Consider the following 12057-nt stretch of genomic DNA (forward strand, 5'->3'; position numbering starts at 1 on the left):
TGCCAAGACTGCATGAGCGCCATCTCTGCCAAGGTCCTCAGCGCTTGTGCAGAGCATTCAAACTAAAGACTTGCCGCCGGCTCACAGGCTTCTCGCTCAACGCTTCAACCTCCTATGGGAAGCGCTGTGCGGGTGGCATTTAAACAGGATGAGAAGCCAGCAAGGTTTTAAGCCGACTGAAAAGTCAGCTTAAACCACCACTAACTGATTTTTCACATGCACGCTTAACGATCGCGCAAATCGTTCAAATGAATTTTGAGCGATAATAGTTACGTCTAAATGGGCCTTAACACGGACCCAGAAATGAGGAGATGTGGCACAGCACGTAAGAAGTTTTACACAAGTTCATCTGTTTAATGGGCAAGGACTTTACAAAGACATAAAATTCACAGTGCACTGCAGAGGTAATACAAAGTGTACAGAAATTTAGAACAGTTCTGCAGGAATCCATAGGATACATCATACATAGAAAATAAAAAAACAGTACAACTGTAGAAATGGCGCTCGTCACAGCTAATATGGCCGGTCACGTCTGTCCTGTCTGTGGTCACCCCTGAAACACAAGAACAGTTATTAGAAGCAAAAAATGGACAGCCATCACTTACAGAATGAGTAGGGCACTACCCCCCAGTACACCAAGGGTCTGATTAACAGATCATACAGTTTCCTACTACTTGTGCCATGTGATGCCTAGTAGAAGTGTTGTATGAAGAGGGGCAAATCTCTAGTGTTTGAGCCTAGTTGCTTAGGACCTTATTACACTACACAAGGGTCAGGCTGTAATAAATCAGCACCAACTGACAAAGTACACGAATCAGCAATTGTTTATACTGTTCACAAAGGAAAAGATCCCCTGTCGGAAATGAACGATCATTTGTCCTTAAAGGCATTTTTGGTCGGCTGCACGTTTACCCAGGGAGATGTGCAGCCAACCAGCAAGCATTGTTATGGTTGCATAAACAAGCCGATCAGCTGAAGATAGTTTGCACTTTTACAAGAGATCAGGATAATATTCATCTCCAATCAAGCCCATGAAAAAAGGGCTTTAACACAGGTTTGACCATGTTTAATGGCAACTCACCTGGAATCCATTTTGCCTGGTCCATAACCGCCACGATCACCACCTCTACCACCCCGGAATCCTCTGTCACCACCTCTCCCTCTGAAGCCACCACGATCAAAGCCACCACGGCCTCCTCCACCCCTTCTCTCCTCACCAAAACCACCACCACCACCTCCTCCTCCTCCTCCTCCACCTAAAGGCAAGAGAGCATTAAAGTTAAGTTCTCAGAAGACAAGACAGCACTTCATTACAGGACAGGGTTAAGACTCCTCACCCATGTGAGCACCGCCTGGCCCTCCGGGTCCATCAGGCTTTGGCGCTTTACACTGATTGCACTCGTTTCTCCATGAGAAATTCATGTTCTCACAAGTCCTAAAACAAAAAGTTAAGTCCCATGAGAGAATGCTCTACAACCAATTCATCATGCAGCATGTGAATGCTCTTCTAACTTACGGGTTTGGACACTTCCAGTCGCCAGCTCTCTGCTGTCCACCACCACTGGGATATCCACCTCCCCCACGACTGTTGTTACCACTGGGGCCACCAAATCCGCCACGGCCCATCGGTCCTGAAGTAAATTAGAAAAATCGTACAAGTTTGCCATTAGATTTTTTTTTTTAAACACAACCCCCCTGTAAAACCACTATAAGGGTAAACCGTGCCCCAAACTATAGCACATAGAGCCTCAAGTTTACACCAATTGTATGTAAGGGAAAGCTCAGACTCAGAACATTTACAGTCCTATATTTCTGAGATACACTTATACAGGCCAGCATTTACATACCTCCACGTCCCCTACCTCGGCCATTTCCACCTCCACGGCTGTTGAAGTCAGCTCTACGTGTGGCAAAGGAGACTTTGATCTGGTTTCCAGAGAACTCTTTTCCTGAAGAGAGAACACAGATTTAATACCTCACAGGTCACAGAGGAGGACCCACTGATACTACATGCAGAACACTCACCGTCAAACCAATCAATGGCGGCCTTAGCAGACGGCGGGTCATCAAAGGACACTGTCGCTTCTCCCTTCAGCTTGCCAGTCTCTCGGTCAGTGTACAGGTTGATCATGGGCTGTCCGGTCTTCTTGTTTGTCTGTTTAGAAAGTGTGTGTGATTATCTCTAGCCAAGAGAAACCTCCATGAATTGTGTGTTTTTATAGGATAGCTATATTCTGTTGTAGTCCCCTAAAATACAGCCATTATAAACAGGACAGACAGGACATAGAATTGCCTTAAAAGGGGACACTAGAAAAACATCTTATCAAATAGTCTCTGCTTGCAAAGGAAATAATTTTTAATAGAGACGTAAACAGTCCCTCACGCCTCAGGAATAATGGTACTTTTACAGTGTTTTCACCAGTCAACGAGGAGTCTTCAAGATCGGTGCTAGTCTACCAGGCTGCTGTTAGATGCAGTGTCTTTGCTGCAAGGTGCAGACAGACCTCTGCTAATTGTGGCTGGCACATCCACTCATTGATTGAATTGACACTGGACACAATTAGCAGAGCTTCACCAGCATTTTGCAGTAGAGACGCTGCTTGTAATAGCAGCAGGTAAGTCAATTCAGACTATTAAGGGACAAATGATACTTCATACAACTGCTCATCCTCAAACTAGTCACTGGAGGGCTGGCTGCACATCATCTTGGTTACCCCAGCTGTACAGCTGACTAGTGAGCATAAGGCCTCAATGTCCACAGATTTGATTTGTGGAAACCCTGTTTGGCACCCGTGCAGAAGATCCGCAGTTCAAACCGCCCTTCGGAAACCATGGAACGCCTGCACTGCTATAACCGCATACGGATTTGTTTTGCGTACTTTGGGCGGGAAAGAAATCGCAGCATGCTTTATTTTACCACTCATTCCGTGCAGATGGGCTCCATTGATCACTATGGAAGTGAGTGATCTGCAATTCAATTGCAGGTTTGTAGGCAGATACCTCTGGTTGCTTGGACACCGAGCAGGGAAGGAGAGGAAAGGCAGTCACTTTGGGCTTGTGTTTTTCTGCGCAGACGATCCGCACGGAAAAAAACTACATCAGTGATCGCTGGCAAGCATTAAAAATCCACTTGTGCCGTGGAGATGAGGCCTTAACAAGCTTTCCTCATTCATGGGCTGATCGTTTGAACTTTTACACAGCGCCAATCAGGCAACACATTCAGGTGAATGTTCTTACCCGATTATGGGGCAGTGAAGGACCGTTAGGCACTGCTGCGCTCACCTTAATTATTCCAATCTGCTTAAAGTAGTCAGCGACCGTCTCAACCGTCACATTTTCACCAAGGCCTTGCACAAAGATGGTGTTGTTGTCAGAGTTATCCTGCTCCGCTGTAATAACAAGGCTGTTAGCAATCATTTCTGTGCAAAATGAATGTTAAAGCGAATGGAGACATAGTATCAAGAAGTACTCACGCATGTCATGTCTGGGGGGTCCGCCTTCACGTGGTCCTTTGGAGAAGAGCAGAGAGAACAGGACATATTACAGATCTACCAGCACATGCATGCCAACGCTCCCCACCCTCCACACACAAACAGCTGTATGAACGCTCAGACTATCCACTCTTAGTGCTTGGCAACACGGACTTTACACACAGATCTAGTCGGGTCATTATGGAAACCCTAGGGCCTTTGAGACCCTGGTCCGCTATTCGAGGAGAAAGACAAACCAATCTTACACTTAGGCAGAGCAAACTCCCAAAAGTCTTGTACCCCTACTTATAATCCACACTATGAACACACAATGTGATCCTCTGGACATGATCTGTAATGAATGAACACGCTTCTAGTACACCCTCATGTTTTATACACTTTTTTTTACACTTCCACTGAACCATTTTATAATTTTTTTCCATTACCTCGGTTTTATATAATCCATAGATGCACGGCGTTATCAGCACACTGTCATTTGTGTCATTTTTAACCACCATGGATTTGGTCGCTTAGCATGAAACCATTTTCCACGTTACACTTGTTTTTTTCTTTTTTTTTTAACCAGTTTGAGAAGGTTAATGGACCCATGACTCTTAGCACATGCATTGACCCAAACATTAACCAGACCCCTGTGTTTTCTGCTGTTGGTTTCAATTACACATTTACCCCTGTAACGTGTTTATCACTAAACCAAAAGAATAGAAATAAAAAAAGTATAATATAGACTGAACGTAAAGAGTGCACTGGCACCAACAGTGGAATGAAGCCCACCCCAGATCTCATGAATGATCCCAAAGAAAATGAACAGTAACAAGAATTTGTGTTGGAGATTTTACAACTCTTTCACTTACCACCAAATTTACTGAATCCTCCCCGTTCACCACCGCTGAGAAGACAATTAGGAGAAATTGAAGGGTTTGTACTGATTCCCGATCCGTCACACACAATGTCTAGGTGTACACGCGCTCTGTACAACTAACACACTTGCGTCTTGTTTCTATAGGAATGAAGCCTTCTGCGGCCTTTTCTGCGACTCTACATCTAGTGACCACCTTTAGCTCACAGCAGACACCATTTTTCTCTATGAGACCTCATTGTGGTTTTGTACCAAGGTTTGCATAGAATTCACCATTATGTCAGTGTTTTGTGAACACCGGTAGCTACAGTTCTGTAGTGCTACGCATAGAGGCTACATATATATACTGTGCTGATATAAAGCTAGTGTGAAAGCTGACGACACCTTGAAAACCTGTAGCACATAAAATGCAGAATTTGTTAAAGCAGAGCAACACAGCAAACATGATTTGGCAGTTGTATTCCTAACCCTGCAGCAGTCTTCGCCTCCATACTTACCTCGTGCTGCCCGTCCAGCATCCAGCTCACCCACCTAACCCCACCATTGGCAGTGCCCCCACGTCACCATCACACAAACCCAGCCCCTCGGCTGTAGACATAGACACACAAACCTTTCTGAACTAGAACACTGGAGGAGAATATTGTGCAGTTCGGACTTTTGACCAACGCTCTAATCCCAGTTTTTTTAAGCACTTTCGAGAACCCAGTAATAATCCAGAAGTCTTATCAATTATAAATTTAACCGCTATGACATGTAACACTTACACCATAGGACACCCAGGTTTTATCGTATTAACACAGCCACTATATCCATTAGTTGCATTACCTTCCACGGTTCAGTTTTTTTTTCCCTTTTAACCCATTTTTACCATTTTTTTTATTGATTTGTGTTGTAGAGTTATGGTTAACACATGAGCTCGTCACCCTGCCTGTACCATGCACTGACCATTTAGGTTTCAGCATGACCTTTGTGGTACATTTACACCTTTCCACCATGACTGCTTGACAGCTGATGTTGTCAGCGCTTAGGAATTAGTTCACAAGCGGTATACAAATCCGAGTACTCCTGTGATAACAACCCTTAATACGTTGTCTATGCATTAACACCTCTCTGACAGCCAATCAGCATCCAGTCATCCATGCTCCGCCCACGCACACTGCCCATGGTCAGATACCTACCCCATGCCGCCACCGCCTCTTCCGCCACGGGCTCCTCTACCGCCTCTATCAAAGCCTCCACGCCCGCCGAAGCCTCCACGCCCTCGGCCTCTACCGTCAGGTCCACCAAAGCCTCCCTGATCAGAGCCACCGTAGCCTCCGCTTCCACCCCCACCTAAGGAAGGAGAGTCCTGGTTGTATCCACCAGCTAAAAAGAATATATAAAAAATGTAAACCATCCTCATCAGAACAGCAAACCCAATGATTAACCCCTGCAGAAAGTGAAATCCTATCAGCTTACATCCACTACTGTACTGAGACTGCTGCTGGCTGTAGCCCTGAGGAGCATTGTAGCCTGACTGCTGTCCATAAGAACTCTGCTGCTGACCGCCATAACTGCTGCTGCTGCTGCTGCCGCCGCCGCCACCGCCCTGCTGTCCTCCGTAGCTTGACTGTTGTCCTCCTCCATAGCCACCCTGCTGGCTGCCGTAACTGCTGCCACTCTGCTGGCCATAGCCGCTTCCTCCCTGCTGTTGCTGGTAGGAAGATGACTGGGAGTTGCTACCATAACTACTAAAAAGTGAACATGACGGGTATTAGCAATCACAAATGTATGATGACGTGAAGTAGTTGAGTAGGGCACATTAGACAGAGCTGTCCCTCACCTTCCAGAGTTGCTGCTCGCAGGGGGCTGCTGGGGGTAGCTAGAATAGGATGACTGAGTCGATGACTGCTGCTGGCCGCCGCCATATGGAGTCTGGGAGGTTTGGGAGCTGCCGTAGTTACCGGCCCCGTATCCTTGTGGTGCCGACTGAGAGCTGTATCCAGCTGGAGGAAAAATAACCACAGGTCAAATATTGAGAAACAAGCAGAAAACCACACAACTGATAGGATATAACTATAAGCGATAGTATGAGAAACTCACAGCTTTGCTCCTGCCCATAGGATGAGCTGTAGCCTCCGCCCTGACCGTAGGAAGAGGAACCGGCCGACTGGCCATAGCTGCCGTAACCCTGCTGGCTGTAGGATTGACTGCCTTGCTGGGAGTAGCTCTGGGCCGGCTGGGAGGGGTACGCCCCGTATCTAAAAAGGAGGAGAAATGAAAATATTACTGGCAAAAACAGAACAAGCAAAAATCAGCAGCCTTAAGGCCTATAGACAATATAAAGCAGAGAACCCATTGACCTCTATGGTGGTGTTGTGAACGAATGACCTACAGTTGGATGTTCAGCCGCTGCCGGCATTTACTCTGATCAATTTAGCATAAAAAGGTCTCCTATTCCAGGAGTTGGCCGGGATTACAGGTCTCTGCACAATACTGGGATGGACCGCCACGTTTCTGTAGCCATCCGAGTTTCTTCCACTGGATGTTTGCCGTGCTCTTTGGTGACATCGCGACTCCTTGCTGCCAGCTGTCCATGTTGTCCTCCCTCATTCTTGCATACCTATAAATGTGCTTTGGGTCATTATTCTGCTGTCTGACCATTTTGTAGGTTTCTTACACCCGGGAACACATTTTATTCTAAAATGTTTTGATTTAATTGTTCCTGTAATACGTTCTCCAGAGGCAGCAGAACAGCCCACATTATGGATCCTCCATGTCTCACTGTAGGTAGGGGGCGCTGTTCTTCAGAGGTCTCATTCCGTCCTCTATAAACATAACGCTGGTCTGCGCTGCCCAATAGCTGTATTATAGTTTCATCTGTCCGTAGAGCATTCTCAGGATTGTGCCTGGTCTGTGTAAGCTTTGGTGAAATCCAATAGTTGTGTCTCTAAGCAGCGAGGTTCTTTATCCGTAGAGCCTTGCAGCGTATGGTACCGATTCAAACCATTCCAGAGGTCCCCGAACTTGGGCTCAACTTCTTTGCATCTTGGGTTTTGTTTCTCTTCCACATTCTGATGCATCCATCATAGGGCTCTTCAGCCAGTTTTCCTTTTTGCACCACGTTCTGGGAGGTTCTTCACTGTTAAGCCAGGATGCCGAGGACTTGGGAAATCTTGGACCGTTTAGACCACTTGTCCTTGGTGACCGTTGCACTTCTGGTCTAGTCAGGCAGAGCTTTAAGCCCCATTTACACAGAACGAGCTGTCGGACAAATGATGACAGCCACTCGCCCCGATGATGCTCAGGAGCGAGTATCAGGCAAGTATGCGCCGCTCTCTGCAGGTGCCCAGGTCGGGTCTCGCGGCGAGAATCCTCACTGCCGGTTCCGACCCGCCCGTCTGCAGGCGGCCTAAATGGGCCATAAGTCTTTGCCGTTGTTAATAAGGATCATGGAATAAAACTGGCCCTTTTAAACATCAAAGCCACCATTCATAGGCCAATTCCAGATGTGAGCGCTGACATGGTGGGGGACAGGGGAGTCCACATCATGTGCCATCACATGTAACACTTCTCCCCTGTAAAATGCAGGCAGAGCTCCACTGATTGGGGTCGGCACTTAAACCTATCAGTGATTGAACTGCAGTCCTGGTGCTAGCAGCAATTAGCAGAGTGCTGCCTGCGTTTTACAGGAGAGAAACCCTGCAAGAGTATGTTCACAAGTAGGAGAAAGGCTGCAGATTTTCCACACCATTGGTGCACATTTTGACATGGGGGCTTTGATGTTGATTTTCTGGAAAATCATGCTATGTCTTATTTTCAGCGAAACAGGGTAAATGTTGTATCTTACTCCTGCAGTTACGAGTCTTGTGCTGTTTTGTATCATATTGAGTCTATACAGTCGAGTGTCACTAAACACCATTTCAGGAGCCATTTTATATGGTATTAATATAGGGGTGCCATTAATGTTGACCACAAGAGCAAGTGATGACAGTTTGTGTACAGCACTATGGAATAGGGAAGCACTATATAAATGAATACAATAAGTATTCAAAGGAAGAAGCAGTCAGGAAACATACAGCTGCCATGGCAGAGCAAGCAATTCCTTTACTATATTTCCAGCATGCTAAAAATGGTATGTGTTGGGCTACAGTGGTATATCCCCCTTATGGTGTCCATGGAGCCTTGTAGTGAATATAGAAAGGGGTTGTCTTTAAAGGGCCACTCCGGTGGTGTGATGCGGTTACATGGATCTGCTACAGACACTTCTGTCAGTCACTGATGATCACACAAGTATAATAGAGGAGATCACAGCTCATCCTACTGACTGTATACTTATGGTCTGTAGCTTATTTAGCTGAATATATGTAGTGAAAATAAACTGCCCCACCAAAAGGCAGAATGTTATAGCCTCAGCGCTGTGCTAATGCATCATGGGATTGACAGACTGATGCTTATCAGGCACCATCTTGAGGCTGAGATTTTTTTCACTTTCATACAGTGGGGGGCTACACTGCAGCGAAGTGGCTGGAATACACAGAGGAGACCTCCAGAGTGTGACCAGCAATCGCATGAGGGGGACCAGAAATCAAAAAGTGTGTTTTCACCAGAGTGGCCCTTTAAGGACTGGAGGGAAGGCGCGTGGTCAGAGCTCAGGTAGTCGTGTCCAGCCCCAGGAGATCTTACCCTTGGGTTGCTTGTTGAGTGTAATCTGCAAAGATGAAAGAAAAAGTATTAATGATGAGATAATGATAAAATGCCACTGTCCATTATAACACATCAGCACCCCATAACCAGTTACAAGTAAACCTGACGCCGCGCATGTGGACTGACTGCACATCACATGGTTGGGCATTTGCTCCTTATGGGGGTTCATCTACAGAATTTCAACATCCAGAACTAATTTAAATTGTGAGCCCCCCATGGACCAAAGCATAATATGAGTGACAATTTGTGACCAGGATGGGGAGCCGGTCCCACCCCCACACACACCCCGGATCGGGAGCCAGTCCCACCCCCACACACACCCCGGATCGGGAGCCAGTCCCACCCCCACACACACCCCGGATCGGGAGCCAGTCCCACCCCCACACACACCCCGGATCGGGAGCCAGTCCCACCCCCACACACACCCCGGATCGGGAGCCAGTCCCACCCCCACACACACCCCGGATCGGGAGCCAGTCCCACCCCCACACACACCCCGGATCGGGAGCCAGTCCCACCATAAACACCGGCATTTAAATGCACTGATTGGAGTTTGGGGGTCCTAGCAGCCAACGGTCTCCTGAAGGCCCCCGAGGCTGCCATGCAGTTCAGCCTGTTAAGATGGGCCTGTGCCAGGACTTAAGACAATAAATACTAAAGTATTGCAGTGTGATCAATCATAAGTTCAAGTCCCCTATGGGAAGAAAAAAAATAAATGAAAGGTAAACAGTGGATAAAAATAAAGGCCATCAGGACCGCCTGTACACAAGTGGGGCGGACTCTGCATGTGGGAGCCCGCAGCAGAATCCAGCCCTTTCCTTCATCCGCCTTGTGGATGGCAGCAGCAGAATCCAGCCCTGACGGCGGCCGCGCTTTCCTTCATCCGCCTTGTGGATGGCTGCAGCAGAATCCAGCCCTGACGGCGGCCGCGCTTTCCTTCATCCGCCTTGTGGATGGCTGCAGCGAGCCGCCGTCAGACATGAGTACAGATTTTTTTTGTTTTTCCTGCACCGTTGCTAGGCGATGACAATCTGCAACCTTCCTGCAATGTAGAGGGGCCGCGGATCAGACGGCTTCCATTGATTTCAATGTAAGCCGCGGGTGTGTAACCGGCACTAACATGCTGCCATTAGTCCTCCACTTGAGGAAATCGCAATTCGATTCCATTCGCGTGCAGAAGAGGCGATCCTCAACAGTATGTGCGGGGGCGGGGGAAATAAGAAGAAGCACTCAGAAGGTTTAATGTATCCAAAAGAGTAGCAATACAAACCACAGGAGAGCGCAAAACAAACGCCCCCGCGCAGCGACAGGACGGCCAGGCTGGCACGGGGGAAGGGGATATAAAAGTAGTACAGCAATAAACTGAGTATATCTGGTAATGGCGCCGCCATGGTTATTGTAGCCGCAGTGCATTCACCACAACCAGACCGCTTTGGGAGATAAGCGGACCCAAAAGGGGCGAAAGCGTCCTACGGGCCAGGATGGAGTCCGCTTGGTTCCGGCATGGATGACTTCTGCCCGGCGCACTGCACAGCCAGAACGGACCCCCCCGCACAGCCAGAACAGAGCCCCCCGCGGGTTTAGAAGCCTTCCAAAACGCTATATGATACAATGGGGTGTAGGGCCGCCTGCACACGCGCAGATGTGACTGGCAGAACCCGTAGCGGGCGCCCGCCTGTAGCATGACGCCATGGCAGGGATGCTACCTGCTCACCAGCGGAAACCAGTTGCAGCTTCTGCTCACGGACGAAAAATCGCAGCTTCCTCCATCTTGCTGCGGACGGCTTCCATTGTAGTGGCAGCCGTCCGATCCGCGGCCGGCCACAATGAGAAGCAGGAGGTGAAAGAAAACTGTAGTGCGACCGTGAGACGGCGAGCCGTGAGGGCCACCGCAGAAACAGAGCCACACTCCGCCTCGCCCCCTGCGGCCCAACACTGACACTCGCCCTGCAGACACCCCTCAGGGAGCGACGGCACCAAAAATGTGTGGAGAGGAGAAACCGGGAAAATAGGGGGCTTTATGGTCTTCCATTACACCCCCCCACTACAGGGGCGGTGATGGCTGCCCGACGCCCAGCTGCAGTCATCTCCTCCCCACAGGGAATCTAGAGCTAGAAGGGGTGACCCACTTTCCTAACACCCCCCCCCCCCCCTCCCCCTCCCCCTCCCCCTCCCCCTCCCCGAGGGCTTATTCTGCCTGGTAACAGGCGCAGCCAATCACCGCAGCGCCGTCCAGACTCCGGTTTCTACAGCAACGAGCCCCGCCCCCCGCAGCGCGAAATGGCGCTAATTCACTGCGTCGGGACAAAATGGCCACCACGAGCACAAAGAAGGGACAGGCCAGAAGCCCGCCGCCGCCTGCGGGACAAGAAGCATGTTAGGACAAGGCCGGATAAACAGCGGGGCCCGCCGCACGTCACAGCCGCGGCATCACGCCGGCCTCAGCGCGGCTCTTACCGTTAGTCGCCATGATTGTTGTCCCGGCTTGTCTCTCACACACGATCTATCCTCCTCTCTGCGCCGCAATGGTGGAGGCGGGGCTACTGCAGCTCTCATATGTACTCGGGACGTACCATCTTGTGGAGGGGAGGGGAGTGGTAACAAGACGTCCCTGGCTCAGCACTGTGACGAATGTACGCTGTATGTGTGTATGGTATATCTATACAGCTGGCTCATATATAACCCGTACATATTACACACACTAGAGATATATTTTCTTGTCCTTCTTATGTATGTATGTCCGGATCTAAGACATTTTGTAGAATTGCCTCCCCCCTCTACCCCCTAAAGATGGTCTCTCCCGTTTCTGGCTCAGGCTGGTCTGGTCCTCCGTGAAGGACAAAGAAGGGAGGGGGATGTGAGGCGGCCGGACATGTAGGACAGACAGGCGGGGATGCTGTGAGGCGGCCGGACATTTAGGACTGGCAGGCAGGGATGCTGTGAGGCGGCCGGACATGTAGGACTGGCAGGCAGGGATGCTGTGAGGCGGCCAGACATGTAGGACTGGCAGGCAGGGATGCTGTG

General features: G+C 49.1%; 1 protein-coding gene across 3 annotated transcripts; it reads right to left on the bottom strand.

Annotated features, from left to right (window-relative positions):
• Positions 1–326: 326 nt before the first annotated feature.
• FUS (FUS RNA binding protein) lies at positions 327–11578 on the bottom strand. 3 transcript variants are annotated; one of them, XM_066576983.1, is made up of 15 exons: positions 11491–11578; positions 9013–9037; positions 6430–6587; positions 6170–6332; positions 5806–6074; positions 5526–5712; positions 4343–4377; positions 3474–3509; positions 3283–3389; positions 2026–2155; positions 1848–1949; positions 1517–1631; positions 1338–1435; positions 1082–1256; positions 327–553 (listed from the first exon to the last, which is right to left on the bottom strand). In XM_066576983.1, the coding sequence occupies exons 1-15, from the start codon at positions 11501–11503 to the stop codon at positions 514–516; spliced, it is 1653 nt and encodes a 550-aa protein (XP_066433080.1). In that variant the 5' UTR covers positions 11504–11578; the 3' UTR covers positions 327–513. The 3 variants fall into 3 exon arrangements, with proteins under 3 accessions (XP_066433080.1, XP_066433081.1, XP_066433079.1); XM_066576984.1 differs by having other exon boundaries at positions 1863–1949; positions 5806–6077; XM_066576982.1 differs by having other exon boundaries at positions 5806–6077.
• Positions 11579–12057: the final 479 nt, after the last annotated feature.

The sequence above is a fragment of the Eleutherodactylus coqui genome, chromosome 8, assembly GCF_035609145.1.
Source record: "Eleutherodactylus coqui strain aEleCoq1 chromosome 8, aEleCoq1.hap1, whole genome shotgun sequence".
Taxonomy (NCBI): Eukaryota; Metazoa; Chordata; class Amphibia; order Anura; family Eleutherodactylidae; genus Eleutherodactylus; species Eleutherodactylus coqui.

Excerpts from the sequence above, each read along its gene's own strand:
- FUS (XM_066576982.1), bottom strand. Across the intron at positions 3,510-4,342 it reads AGGATTCAGTAAATTTGGTG|GACCACGTGAAGGCGGACCC; the intron begins GTAAGTGAAAGA and ends TCTTCTCCAAAG. Across the intron at positions 1,257-1,337 it reads GCCAGGCGGTGCTCACATGG|GTGGAGGAGGAGGAGGAGGA; the intron begins GTGAGGAGTCTT and ends TCTTGCCTTTAG.